A 15,063-nucleotide genomic window follows, 5' to 3' on the forward strand; every position below is an offset into this window, starting at 1 on the left:
CTTCCTTCCTTCATTCCTTCCTTCCTTCTTTCCTTCCTCCTTGCCTCCCTCCTTCATTCCCTCCTCCCTCCCTCCCCTCTCCCTCCCTTCCTTCCTCCCTCCCTTCCTCCCTTCCTCCCTCTCTCCCTTCCTCCCTCTCTCCCTTCCTCCCTCTCTCCCTTCCTCCCTCCCTCCCTCCCTCCCTCCCTCCCTTCCTCCCTCCCTTCCTTCCTCCCTTCCTTCCCTCCTTACTTCATTTTTCTTTTGGTTGGATGTACATAGAAAACACTTAAAAATTTGCTTGTAATTTAAAAACTTCTCAGGATATTTCTGGATTTGAGCGTCTCTTGGTTACTTTTACCTGGAACCTGGTGAACTGAGTCCATTTCTCTGTTTCCCCTTTCTGTCCCTTTTTGGAAAGTTTTCTTTAATTATATCTTCAGTTATTGGTTCTCTTTTGATTGTTCTAGATTCTTCTTCAGAAACATAACTCTTAGGCTCAATCTCTATTCCTGGTCTTCCACAGCTATCGTCTTCTTTTTAAAGTACTGTATTTTATTGAATCTAAGCTAGTATTTGTTGTAAGAAGCACTATTATTTTAAGTACAACTAAGGAAGAAAAAATGCTGCCAATTAAACTGTGACATAATGCCATGATTACAGTCCTGTGAAATTGGTAAGTTGCTCACACCATTCTCTCTCTTATTTTGATAGACTTCATCTATTTTGAGGGACTTGGCAGTTGCTCCTGCATTTGGTTGCATTGTTTGGCATGTGACAGGCAATTCTTTTTGCATGAGTCTCAGTTACAAAACATAACACAGCTTCTACTTAAGGATACCTTCCTTTCTTGGGTCCTGTCAAGCTCTTAGTTTTTCTTAAAGAAAAAAAAAATAAAAAGAATTGCAGTGGTTGGTCCAATAATAGACATTTGCTTCAGTAATATCAAATTACATCCTGCTGCTTGAATTCCATGCCTTTCTGCATACATAATAACTTCTTGTTTCAATGCCAAACCATAGTGTAATCTTTTAAAAGACATTTTAAATGGCAATTAAACTCACATGTAATTGCAACAATGTATACAACTCAATTAAAGTGCTAATAACATGAACAGCTGAGACCAAGTTCACCCATGCCCAGGTCTTGATGACCTCACCATGGCAGCTCCCTGGCCCAGGGTGATTATAAGATGCCAGTGGTTGCAAGACTTGGCCTGATTTCAGAAGTGTTGATGTGGCAACACAGACATCTTAGAATTAAGGAAATAGTTTTAATTCTTGGTGCTCTTTCTTGGCATTCCGAAAGTGTTCCTCCAGTTTGCCATCTATAACGCTTTCTTAGTTTTCTGCCATGTCCATTCCACTCATTTACTGCTTCCTATGTGACTTTTAATTATGTTTAATAATTTAATTTTCTTGGGAATATTTTTCTCTTATTACAACCAGCTTCCTTTGTATCTTTTCTTGAGTCCATTGGCCAAATTCTCTTTCATAAGCCTGAAGCCCCTAATATTTACCCTGAGACTGTATTCTAGTTAGTAGAATGGGAATGCAGGTGATGTGTGTGACATATAGGACTTCCCCATAAGAGCCTTTAATGATTTGTCCTCTGTTCTCTTTCCCCCCTTCCAGCTGAGTGCCATGAGAGGACAGTGACAACCTCGGAGGCCTCATGGTGAAGGTGGCAGAACCTTTGTTAGCCTGGGTGCTCAGGGTGGACAGCTGCTCTTGCCAACTGGGAACATCTGCCTTGAGCGCTTTTGTAAGTGACAGATAAGCTTTTATTGTACTTCTGCCAGGATACAAACATTAGATGTATTTGTACAGCAGCTAAAGGTACTCTAATAATACATATTCTGAAATCACCATGTACCCTAAAATATTTTAACAAAATTCTTGCAATATTTGTATGAGAACTGCTGGATTTTGCTTTCTTAACCAATTTGCTGTTGCTACTGGAAAAAGAGAATGAAATGATCTCAAATGAGGTAATAAAATCATTACTGAATTTTAACAGTTCCATCATTTCTGCCAAAAATAAAAAAAACAGAAGCAGCTTTAGAGTACCATTCTTCTCCAGTGGGTGTGTGCTGGTCTGATTTGCTCGGACATTTGCAGAGGGAAGAACACTTACAAGTAGTAAGGAGCTGAAGCCTGAGTGGATCATATCTGAATATTGTTTAATATTGTTTTGAATAACATATTTCTAAAAACTCCACTCTTTTAGCTAACTGCTTTCTCTTGATATCCTAAAAGTTTTGCTTCACTGTTCATTTTAAAAGAATCACAATTAGGTCTAACATAAACAAGGGAGCCAGCCCCCCATCACACTTTTGTAAGAACATAAAATGTCATCTTACATGCCAGTCTTTGAAGCTTATCCTGATAGCAGTTTAACTCAGCTTGTTTTCTATATCTATATGTATTTGTGTGTGTGTGTGTATATATATATGTGTGTGTGTATATATATGGTTTTCAGTTTCAATTTCATAGGGCCACATTATGTTTTTATATTATAAATGCCAATTTTAAAACATTTTCTTCTGGTTTCTGTAGTAAGTTATCTTCAGAAATGTGCTCTTTTTCTTAGTCTTCCGGGTGATGCTCTGTTTCCCTTATTCTCTTATGGTGAATGCTGTTTTTCCATAGGCTTCATGAGGATTCCCTCTCCTATATCCCCTCTTCCGCCTGGCACATTGTTTACCTTTAAGCAAGTAGAGCTCCTTGGAGCCTTGGTGCTTGCTTGCTAAAAGAGGAAGTGTAGATTGTGCCGATTGTCCTTGGCTTTGCTCACTGCCCTATTCCTAGGTCTGTAGCTGAAGGGCAGTTGTGGTGCACAACTCCCCAGAATTGAAGGGCATTCATCTTGTGCAGCCCTGCTGAACTGGCATAGGATCTCCCCCTACCTCTTCTGCCCATTCTCTAACAACCAGAACTGATGGAGGATGTGAAAATCTTACTCTCCAGCACAAACTACCTTTGTGCTTCCTATAAGGCATGCTGTGTGGAGAAAATGCCTTCCAAAACATGACGTGCCATTGGTAATCCTCTTCCACTTCCTGCTCTGTGGTTTCCCAGTAATTGCATTCTATGAATGGATGTAGATTGAGGGAGAGGTAATAGTTCTCTGGTTCCTGCAAAGAATAGCAGTCATAATAAAGAGCCAGGTTTTCATTTGATTTGGTCCTGGGTCTCTGAACTGGAGGTAGAAAGTAGGAGAGAAAGAAAATGTCTATCATCTTTCAAGACGATGGTGCTCTTCTGTTTTCTAAGAAGCAGCACGGACTGTTTGTCTCAATGCAGCTCAGCTTTAGCAGCTTTATTTAGTTAGTAGGAATTCCTTCTAGATTCTGGTAACAGGTCGTTAGTCTTCATTTTCATTATTGTTGTGACTTTTTGTCATTTTTCTGTATAATAAATAATTTAGGGAGAAGTTTGGAGATCCTTTGTCAGGAACTTCTAGCCAAATGCCATTTTAAACTCTAAGTGGACCTGATTTTATTTTACTTAAAAAAATTAGGTCTGGGAATGAGTTCAGTTTACTTATTCATCATGTTCTGCTTGCCTTAAACCACTTATGAATTGTCCATGGGCTCCAAGGTTGCCCTCCAATGCTTTTCTAAATCTCATTGTTGCCTGCACCTTTGGAGGAGGCAGGGTGAGAGAGACCCTTTTTGGTAGCGTGTAGCCATGCCAAGCAGTCATCAGATGGTGGGTAATTTCTTTTACCTAGGGTCTCATTCAAGATTCTTTGGTTGTTAATAATAGAAACCAACTACAGCCAGTTGCAGGGGAAGGGAAAAGAGTACACTGTGATACTGGGATATCTTACAAGATCCCAGGACAATTGGGCCTTTTAAGAGGTGGGACCGGGAGCTCTGAAGCCGCTAGGAGCCCATAGTCCTTGTTCATTCTCTTCCTCTGCATCCTGTAAAAGAAACATTAATTGCAAACAAAGTCCTGTTCAGGGTGTACATGTGACTTTGCTCTTCACGTGCATGCTGTAAAATGGATGCCTCATAGCTCCTGAGTTTTCCTCTTGTTTATCCAAGTAATCAGCTCAGATTGATTGGATGCCTCTAAGTCTTAATTTCAGACTCCCAGGGAGAGAGAGAATTGGATGGGCTTGGGTCATGTGATCACCCTAGTCCAGTTGATATGGATGTGTGTCTGTGTATGAGATGGTACAAGCATGACTACTGGCAGTTGTCAGAGAATGGGGCTTATTGTGAGCTTGGCAAGTCCCTGCCACCCTTGGCTTTTGGAATCAAACCCGCTAGACCCAATCCTAAAGTGAGCAGGAGTTCTTGGCCATGCGTTCCTTGGGCAGAGTGGAGCACTCGTCTTCCCGTTATGCTGTGGGGTCTTGGGGGGTGCTCGTGAAGAACTGTTGAGTAATTTATAAGACTGCACACCTGCATCTCCAGCTGACTCCCATTACAGTTTCCTTGGCGTTGTTCCCACTCCCCTCTAATCAGAAAGACTCTTTAATGAGAGATCCACATTTTGCAAACTTTCTTTCTAGCAGAGACATTATTTGGAAACCAAAGCCTTCCTTCAGTTCTAAAGCAGGACCAATCAAAGTGGACATGGCCCTTCTGCCACCATTACTTTTTTCTATGCAGATAGAAATGGAAATAGGTTTTTCATAGATATATGCAATGGCATTCCGCAGAAATTAGCAGTGTAGGGAGAACACTGGCCTAGGGGTCAGAAGTTCGGATTTTGTTCTTGACACTGCCTTTCATGTAAAACTTAAAGACTTTGGGCAATTTTACAAATCAATCCAAATCTCAGTTTTTAAATTAATAAAATGGGGATAATATTTTCTTTGTTTATCATCTTATCAAGTGCTTTAAATATGATCAAATTTCTATAAATAGAAGATATTCTTTATTACATGCCTTTGCATGGACTATTTGTCACTTTCTAACAAAATTCCAATGGTTAATAGAGATTTGAGGTTTGACAGCAGCAGGAGAGGTGGGAACATAGAAAGAGTGATTAAATAATCCTTCTAATCATATAAGGTAAGTTAGAAGCAGAGCTGGGGTGAAGGCTTAAACACAGGTCTTCTCCAGGTCCCCGTTTTTTCCAGCAGACCCTCCTGTCTCAGTTTGCAGTTGGCCCGTCCTGATCTGACATAAAAGAGGAGACTCCATGTTGAGATCCAACCACGGCGCTAGGCCCTGCCCACATGATAAATGTCTGTGCATATCCTGGACAAGACTTTTAGTTAAAAGTGCTGACTGCTTTGTAAATCTGTACGCCTGGGAGATCAGACCTGTTGGCGTTTTCTCCTCTTCCTTCAGTGTGTCACGGGGGTGGAGGGGGAGGTGAGAAGAACTGCAGTAGGCAGGGTCTCAGCAGAAGTGAGGCAGGTCTCGGGGGTGATTTTCTCCTCTGTGCCTTCTGGGGACTTTGTGGGGTGAAATAGGATTAAACTAAATGACAAAATCTGAAGAAATGAGGCCTCACTTCCTTTGGTTTTGAAGCAGCAGAGGAAATATGACAGGAAAAGCAAAAAGAGTAGGTAGCACTGTTAGAGCACGTTCTAGTTTACAGGGGCGTGGCGTTCATGGGTGCTGGGCTACTGATCTTCACAAGCGACCCTGTGGGCCGGATTTTGTTATTGTCACTGTAATCCGGGCAAGGATCTGGATAACAAGTCCAGCCAAGGTTAAGAACCACTGCTCTTGCTTTCCCCAAATTCATGGCAGGGGACAAGTTATCTTCTGACCTATTGCTTCTCAAACTTTAATGTGCATAAGACATACCCGTGGCTGTTGTTAAACATCAGATTCTGAACCGGGAGGTCTGGGAGGGCCTGAGATTCTGCATTTCTCATCAGCGACCAGGTGATGCTGCTGGTCCTGGAACCACCTTTGAATATCTAGGTAATCTGACCAATATACCTCCCTGATATTGACCGCCTGCAGGGCTGGGTGTCACCTGACCCAGGGTCCCCAGCTGTGCTCAGGTGGCCTCTCCCCTTTCCACATGGCCCCTCTGCCTTTTTCCCCATCCTCTTTGTATTAGGGTCCTCCAAAGATCCCATGACAGGCCTTCTGCAAGATGGGGAATGAGAAAAGCTGGTAACTTGGCTTAGTCCAAATCTGAAATCTCAAAACCGGGAAGGAGCAGGCAGGTAAGCCCACACTTGGAGCCACAGCCCCAAGTCTGAGGCTGAAGACCTGAGAGCCCCCTGGCAGGCTGATGGCACAAGTCCCAGAGTCAGAAGGCCAAAGGACCTGGGGTCTGACGTCCGAGGGCAGGAGGAGAGAAAGCAAAGCATCCCGTGTGGGAAAGGAGAGAGAGGGGAGGGGGCGGGGGAGAGGAAGCTCAGTAAGCTGAATATGCCGCCGTCCTCTGCCCGCTTTGCTCTGGCCGTGCTGGCAGCCGACTGGATGGTGTCCTCCCCATTGAGGGTGGGTCTCTCTCTCCCAGTCCACTAACTCCCAAGTTCACATCATCCGAAAACACCCCCACAGACACACCCAGAAACAATGCTTCACCAGCCACCTCGGCCTCTCTCAGTCCAGTCAAGTGGACAGCTGGTATTCACACTCACATTCCCCAGCCGCGCTGGTGTGGGACTCCGCCCGTTTGTGTGGTTGCACCCTGAGCCGCGGCGCCTCTTCCCTCCCACCACTGGGTTCGCTCCTGTGGCTTCCGGACTGGGCTTCCTTCCAGCACTGCTTCTGGTGCCAGGGCCAGTGCCTTCCAGTTGCCCCATTTGTTGATGTCACCCCAGTTCTAAGGTCTGCCAGGGCAGGAGGGAGGCTGTGCTGTGAAGACCAGAAAGTCTGGTGTCTGGGATCAGAAGATTTGAGTCCTGCTGTGCTACTTCCTGGCTGTATGACCTTGAGCAACAGTTACCTGACCTGCCTAAGCCTTAGTCTCCTCACATGTAAAGGGATGAAGGTTGCTGCCTTAGAGGTTTACTGTGAGATTAAATTAGATGATGTAGGTAAGGTGCCCACATCAGAGACTGGCATGCCCAATAAGCAATCATTCTACTATTGAGGAGGTTGGAACTGTTTATTGAATATCCAGCATGTGCTACGTGGCAATAAGTGATTTATAGACATCATCTCATTTGAGCCACAGAACAACCCTGCAAGGTACACATGATTTTCTCTATGGTACCGGTGAGGTAATTGAAATCAGAAAGGGTAATGACTCACCCAAGATTGCACAGCAAGCAGGCTCTAGGACCAGAACTTGCATTCCTATTTGTTGAACTTTGAAACCTTTTGCAGGTTTCTTTTCTTTTCTTTTCTTTTTTGAGATGGAGTCTCACTCTGATGGCTGGAGTGCAGTGACACCATCTCGGCTCACTGCAACCTCCACCTCCCAGGTTCAAGCGATTCTCCTGCCTCAGCCTCCAAAGTAGCTGGGACTACAGGTGTACTCCACCATGCCTGGATAATTTTTGTATTTTTAGTAGAGAAGGGGTTTTACTATGTTGGCCAGGCTGGTCTCGAACTCCTGACCTCAAGTGATCCACCTGCCTTGGCCTCCCAAAGTGCTGGGATTACAGGCCTGTGGGCCCCTTTTGCAGGTTTCTTTGACAGAGTTATTGCTGGTGTGACAGAGAAGAGGGGCCCAATGAACACTTGTCTTCTTAGATGTTTAGGGGAGGAAAAGCAGCACCAAGAGGGCTGACAGGCAGCCTCACTGCTCTCCATTTGCCCTTGGAGGACAGACTGGCAGACAGGAGCAGGCAGGTTAGAGATGAACAGCCAGGTCAGAAAGTGACTTTGATGGGAGACACTAACAAATGCTCCCTGTCTGGCCCCTGCCCTGTGAGCGAGGGAATGTGGGGCCTGCAGGAACTATAGGCTTTTGTGTCTTCCTCAAGAGCAAAAGCAATTTTTGTGTGTGTGTGCCCTAGTGGGTCAAGAAGGAGCTGGGGGCAGCAGGGTGAGTAGAGTGGGTGGGGAATGAATGAGATTTCCCTGTGGTTGAGGCGTGGGATGGAACGGGCATGCCAGCAGGCTCCCACCTGTCTTCGTGCAAAAGAGTCCTGAGAGGCCCGAGCTCACCCATCTCATCATCTGCCAGACCCGGGCACTGCCCATCACGAGTCTCTGCCTTTGCCGCCTGTGGTACTAGGTTGTCGATGTGAAATGTAAATCGTGCCTCTAATAAAGCAGCCTGACAGTGGGGAGCGTGCTGATGAGAATGTGGAAGTGGACTGGGGAGGCTGCAGGGAGCTGGCAGCTCGAAGTCCCAAATAACGGGGACTGTGGAGCTTGTCTGGTCTCTTGCAGTAGACTCTTGCCCATCCCAGGCCTTGCTCAGTGGGATGAGGAAACCATAGAGTGAGGGATGGAGACTGAGGCTAGAGACCTTAGATACGGCTGTCCCAGAGACTGGTTACTTAGCCCACTTTCCCCTCCAACCAGACAAGCTGTGGCACAGTGCCCGACATGCTCCTCAGAATGGTGGCAGCATTGCCATGTGCTGCTGTGCAGTAGGAGGACGGTGACGCTTTTTGCACTGCCCTTTCACACCTCTTAGTGCAGGCATTAGGATGAATCCATTTCATGGAGGAAGAGACGGAGCTAAGAGAAGCTCAGCCAAAGTCTGCTGGCTTCCCAGTGACGGTGTTGGCCCTATTTTACCGGGTGGGAAACAGCACTCCACCTTACTTCATACCAGCTCTTATAGCTCTAAAGCTTGTAGCTGTGTATCTTGAAAAATTTGCACGTTTTACACAATTACAGGGGGAAAAAAAGAACTGTGACGTATGCTTCTTTATTTATATAGCTAGATTCATACATTTTTGATAGTTCTATTATGTCTCACAGTTACCAAAATTCTTTTTATCTGAGACTGGGGAGTAAGGGCTTTGCAAAAGAAGAGTCCTCTCCCCTCATCCTTATAACTGCTAAATTGAGATCCTCTACTTCACTTAAAGCTTTATTTATTTTTAACTTTTCATTTTGAATTAATTTCAGTTTTTTAAAAAAAGTTGCAAAAATAGTACAAAGAATTTCAATACACTCTTTAACCCAGATTCCCCCAAATGTTACCATCTTATATAACTTAGAGTATAATGATCAAAATCAGGAAATTAACATTGATAAGATACTATGACATAATCTGTAGCCCTAATTCGAGTTTTGCCAGTTTTCCCAATACAGCCCTTTTCTTGGTTCAGGATCCAGCCCAGGACCACACATTGCCTTTGGCTGTCACGTCCCCTTAGTCTCCTATAATCTGGGATAGTTCTTTAATTTTTCTTTGTCTCTCATTACCTTGACATTTTTGAAAAATACTGCCCAGTTATCATCTAGAATGTCCTTAATTTGGGTTTATGTGATGTTTCTTCAAGATCTAAATCCAGGTCATACGTTTTTGGCAAGAATATTACGGAAGTGATGTTGTATCCTTCCCAGAGCATCGTATTAAGGAGCACATCATCGATTTGTTTTATTACTGGTGGTAACTTTGACTTCCTGTTTAAGGTGGGGACTGCCAGATTTCTCTACCGTAAAGTTACTGTTTTTGCTTTTGTAAAGCATTTTGTGGAGAGACACTTTCTAGATATCCTTTTCTCATCATATTCTACCCACTGATTTTAGGATTTATTAATAATTCAGCCTGAAATAATTATTTTTATTTATTTATTTATTTATTTTTGAGACAGGGTCTCACTTTGTCATCCAGGCTGGAGTGCAGTGGTGCAATCTTAGCTCACTGCAGCCTCGACCTCCTGTGCTCAAGCGATCCCCTTACCTCAGCCCCCCAAGTAGCTGGGACAGCCAGGACCACGCCTGGCTAATTTTTTTGTTTTTTTGTATTTTTTTTAGAGACAGGGTTTCATCATGTTGCCCATGAAACTCCTGAGCCCAAGTGATCCACCCATCTTGGCCTCCTGAAGTGCTAGGATTATGGGCATGAGCCACTGCGCCCGGCCTGAAATAATTATTACTGTGGAATTTAATTCATATATAAATATAAAGACAAATATGGGTATAAAGCAAAACTAACAGAACTTTGTAGGCATATTGGCAGGATTGTATCACTTCTTACATCTGGAACACTATTTGTTGGTTCTCTTACTATTTTGGTCTCATTTAGTAGAGTTTAGTCAGTTGTTAAGTACATAAAATGTTGAATATCACATCTTTGCCACTGTGTTTACTTTCAGGAGTGACAATATTTCAGCTGCTGCCTGATCATTCCATCTGATTCATTCTTGTCTTTCAGAGCAAACAACCCCACTGGAGCTCAGCACTGCCTTCTAAATTTGATCTGAACTTAAGCTCTGTCTCCTTTATTTAGGCTGAAGATATGTGGTATTGCTCTGTGTGCCCCAGCAAATCTAATTTCCACTCAGGACCAGCCTTTTCTTGGTGAATGACTCAGCATTTTACAATCTGACATTTTAAGAGAAGCACTTTACTATTAAACTGAAGCCATATATTAAAGTTAAACCCTGAAGCAAGCACGGGTCCAACAAAGGTTAGACAAAGATAAGACAATTTGTCACACCTACCAGCCTGCAGTGCACAGCAGGAATGAAATGAGATTCCTAAACCCAAGCAGACTGGGGTCTTTGACTTCTAATTCGAATGTGAAGAAACTCTCCTCTGAGGTGGCTGTCACTCTGGAATCCAGCAGACCCTCTCTTGGCTGCATTGGTAAACTTTGCAGAGGGCTTCTGTGCTCTTGATCTGAGGCCCTGGTTAGGACAGAGTATTTTAAGCGTATTTAAAAGCTGAGCCAGGCACGGTGGCTCACGCCTGTAATCCTAGCACTTTGGGAGTCTGAGGCAGGTGGATCACAGGAGGTCACGAGTTCGAGACCAGTCTGGCCAACATGGCAAAACCTCGTCTCTACCAAAAATACAAAAAGCTGGTTTTGGTGATGCGTGCCCGTAATCCCAGCTACTTGGGAGGCTGAGGCAGGAGAATCGCTTGAACCTGGGGGGCGGAGGTTGCAGTGAGCTGAGATCGTGCCACTGCACTCCAGCATGGGTGACAGAGTGAGACTCTGTCTCAAAAAAAAAAAAGTTCAACTTTGAAATTGGGAAAATTATAAATTACAAGTGAGTTATTAATGATTTTTGTTTTGTACTGAGGAAGAATTGATGAAATAGAAAAGAAAGTCTAAAGAAAGCCTTCCTGTAAGAGCATCAGGAGGGCAGGCTGTCCACTGAGTGATGGTTCTTCCCACATCACGTATTTCCGGTGTACAGAATTGTTGATGTCTTCCCTGCCCGCAGAAGTTCTGGCCGGGAAGGATGGCTATTCGAGTATATCTCTTTTTTGTCTGTGTTCTACCTATACAATAGTAGTGATCCAGGGCACTTTTCTTTGTTAGCCTTGCTATGTCTTGCCCTTCCTGAGTTTGGGAGGAGAGGAAGAGGTAATTAGAAGGAGAAAAGGAGGAGAGGGCCATGAATGCCAAACAGGGGGAGAAAGTCAGGGAAATGCAGCTATTTTCTGTCTCTGTCCCTTTCCAATATCCTACCATCTAACTCCTGATACTTTAGGTTCTCTGAATGCTCCAGTGAGGCCCTAGAGCCCCTGGAGATTCAGGCCCACCTCTCCTAGCCCACTGCAAACTTGTTTGTCCCTTACCAAGCAGTCTTAAAGCCTTCCCACAGCCCTCAGGCCCTCTCTTCCACAGGCTTGCCAGAGCTCTCTACTCTTAACTAGAATCTGCGTCATATACTCATTCATCCAGAAATCATTTATTGCTGCCTATTCTAAGCCAGTCTAGGGGTTGTGCTAAGTATTGGATCTATTAAAAAAAACCCAGACATGATTCTTACCCTTGTGGAACTCCTGGTTTAGTGGGGGACGAGTTTTGAAGTAGATAATCATAATGCAATAATAAGATAGCATTCACTAAGCACCATGTATCCTTTCAAAATCGCTCTACTCATTTGATGCTCGTGATCACCCTAGGAAGCAGGTGCTGTTTTATATAGTTTGCTGCAGATGAGGCACAGAGAGGTTAAATAATTTACCTAAGGTCATACAGCTAATAAGTGACAGAGCTGAGATTTGAACCCAGACGAGCTGGCTCCAGAGGTCAGACTTATGACTGGTGTGCTTTACTGCCTCGAAGTGGGTCAAGCATGGTAGTGGGTATCCCAGGTGTTACAGGCACATGGGGCAGGGCCTGGTGGAGGTGGTGGGGTGGTTGAGGGAGGTCTGGGTCTGGTGATGTGTAGGAGGTAACTCAGTGGGGGCCTGGGCAGCTGAAGTTTCCTTCCCTCTCTCCTTTGTTTTTCCTGCCTTCAATATTTCCTGAGCATGTGTTATGTGCTGGGCAGGCTACTAGGTACTGGGAACCAAGGATGGGCTTAATGTAGCTTGGGAGATGCTTGTATACACCCTACTTGCAAGAGCCATGTGGTCAGTGTTCTACTAGCAGCATGAACATGAGTGGCTGTGGGAGCAGCACGGAGGACTTCCTGGAGAAGGTGAGGAGCCCATCCTGTGGGAAGAAGGGGAAAGTTGTACTTGGTATGGCTGCTCCAAGATGCTTAAGTATAGATTTTTTTTTTTTTTTTTTTTTTTGAGATGGAGTCTCGCTCTGTCACCTAGGCTGGAGTGCAGTGGCGTGATCTCGGCTCACTGCAACCTCCGCCTCCTGCGTGAAGCAATTCTCCCTGCCTCAGCCTCCCAAATAGTTGAGATTACAGGCGCCTGCCACCACACCCAGTTAATTTTTTTGTATTTTTAGTAGAGATGGGGTTTTGCCATGTTGGCCAGGTGGGTCTCAAACTCCTGACCTCAGGTGATCCGCCTGCCTCGGCCTCCCAAACTGCTGGGATTACAGGCGTGAGCCACTGTGCCCAGCCAAGTATAGATATTTAATCAAGTCAGTTGAGCTCTGAGTTCCTGTTAGCCAGGATTGGTGAGAAGTCTAAAAACCAGTCATTACTTGGGGGCACCCCCCTGACAAGGTTTTCCAGGAACCCCACAATGGATCTGGGTCTCAGTCTGTGGTTTCCACTCTGCACGGATCTGAGACTGCTCTTGAAAGCTGCTCTTCCACCATCTGTCTAGTATTGTGGCACCTCCTGAACCCATCTTGCCTCACGGTTCCTGTCTAGACCAGCCCGGTCTCTTGGACAGCTTTGGGGGTGGCACCAGTCTCACCACGCCTCTGCAGCTCCCAAGGCTTGGTGCCTGCCTTTCACTCAGCCCCATGCAGCCAGCAGCCTGTACAATCTCAACCCTCAGCAACAGGCTGCCCTGGAGCCCACCCTCCTTTCTCCTCATTTCCACTGAAATATAGAACCGTATTGACCACCCTCTGGTGACTGGGGAGCCTAGACCTTAGGAACACTGCTTAATCCTTACGAGCGGGAAACATTCCTTTCCAGGGACTCTGGAGAAACAAGATATGAAGTAATTTCCCAGTAACCGTAACAAGAGCATTCCAGGCAGAGCAGGCAGCATGTGCGTCCCCGTGCTGGGTCTGTTGGGAGTCCTTGAGCAGGGGTATAGGATGTCACTGGGGGATCAGGTGGAGAGGGTGGTTGGGGCAGCTGGTGGAGGCCTTGAAGGCACAGCTGGTGGGAAAAAACCCCAGCATTTACCCGAAGCAGGGCACTGATGTGACCGGATCTGGAGCTTAGGAAGACTGTGGTAACTCTGCGTGTGTGTGTGTGTGTGTGTGTGTGCGTGCGCGCGCACATGCGTGCACGCTCACATAGGTGCATGGCCATGTAACAAAACTCAACTGGGAATGACCTAACCTACTGTATGATTTCCTCCAGGGTGGGCCCTGGGATTGGTGTTTTCCTGGTCCCTTCTGGAATGATGTGCTGTGTGGGACTATGCAGCCCGCGGGCCTGCAGCAAGGTGCTTGTCCCACTTCATCTTGGCTCTTATTCCAGGCAAAGCCAAGAGCAGAGTGGGGGAGATGATAGCCCGTGTCCCATGGGATAGGTGGGCAACAAAAATCAGTCAGAACAGTGACAATATTAATTTTGTATTTTCATCCTTGGGAAACCAAGAAGGATGGACCTTAGAAAACTCTTCTGTCCCGGCTCCTTAGCAGAAGTGAGGGAGAGATGAGACCAGAGGTTTTTCATTGTCCCACGATCTCAGCCAGATCCAGTTTCAAGGACTCAGAGCTTCTTCTCTGTGCCAAGAAGGTGCCCAACTCCCCCTAGTCCTCAAATGACTGCAAAGGCAGGGGGACTGCAAGTGACTCTAGAGCTGGGTAATGAGATGAGAGGAAAAAGTGCCTAGCCGTGACATTAAGTGGGATTTATTTTCATCATCTCAGGTTCCCTATTGTATGGCATACTCCTTCGCCACCTGCACATACAGTCATATTTTAGGATACAACTGTGAGGGTTTTAGGGCTCTCTGAGAAATAATGGCTCTGTGCTGTCACTGCATAGATGTGCCCTTTCAAATATACAAAACAGGAAGGTGACCTGCTGATTCAGTGGAAGGCAATAAACCACACATTCAATTAGAATGACATACATTTAATCACAATTGTCTAATGGTATTTGAGATTTCTTATTTAATCAGTAATGAGGCTACCCAGCAATTAATGTTCCTGGAATCGTGGCTGCCCTTACCAGCGCAGTGTTGATTTTAAACTAATCTTTCTATTTTATATCCTCTTTCTATTTCTGGAGTTAATAAAGGTGCTCTAATGAGTTGTATGAAAACATCAATTTCTTCTTTTGTTGCACCCACAAGTTTATCATGGTTTTTAATGAAAACACTGAGGTACTCTGTAGGAAAGGATTTTCCACGTCAGGTTTTGCCTGGATGGAGAAGCCAGGTGGGAGATGGTGCGTCTCATTTGTTTATGACTCTCCCAGCTGTTTGGGCCCCCTCTGGAGAGGTTTGAGGACAGGGACAGCTTCATAGGTGACCTGTGAGGTTAGAAGGGCCCTCAGCTTGGTTTGACGTTCTGCTGTGGCTGTTTTGAAAGTCTGAATACCTTTTGAACAAGAGGCCCCTATGTTTTCATTTTGCACTGAGCCCTCCAAATTATGTGGCCGATCCTGTTTGAGGATCTGTGAGAATGGGTGTGTTGATGGTCAGAGGGCAGTGCACGAGAGGCTGCCCCCAATGCCTCA

General features: G+C 45.3%; 1 protein-coding gene across 3 annotated transcripts in view; it reads left to right on the top strand.

The window, feature by feature from the left end:
* LOC693603 (uncharacterized) overlaps positions 1–15,063 on the top strand; it is a 63,770-nt gene that overhangs the window by 2,678 nt on the left and 46,029 nt on the right. For 2 of the 3 annotated variants that reach the window (XM_077964286.1, XM_077964285.1), the window contains exon 2: positions 1,614–1,743. In XM_077964286.1, the coding sequence (XP_077820412.1) occupies positions 1,614–1,637 (24 nt within the window). In that variant the 3' untranslated portion in view covers positions 1,638–1,743. Of the gene's footprint in view, positions 1–1,613; positions 1,744–10,202; positions 10,321–15,063 lie in introns of those variants that run through there. The other variant, XM_077964287.1, reaches the window with a different exon arrangement.

The sequence above is a fragment of the Macaca mulatta genome, chromosome 14 (assembly GCF_049350105.2).
Source record: "Macaca mulatta isolate MMU2019108-1 chromosome 14, T2T-MMU8v2.0, whole genome shotgun sequence".
Lineage (NCBI taxonomy): Eukaryota > Metazoa > Chordata > Mammalia > Primates > Cercopithecidae > Macaca > Macaca mulatta.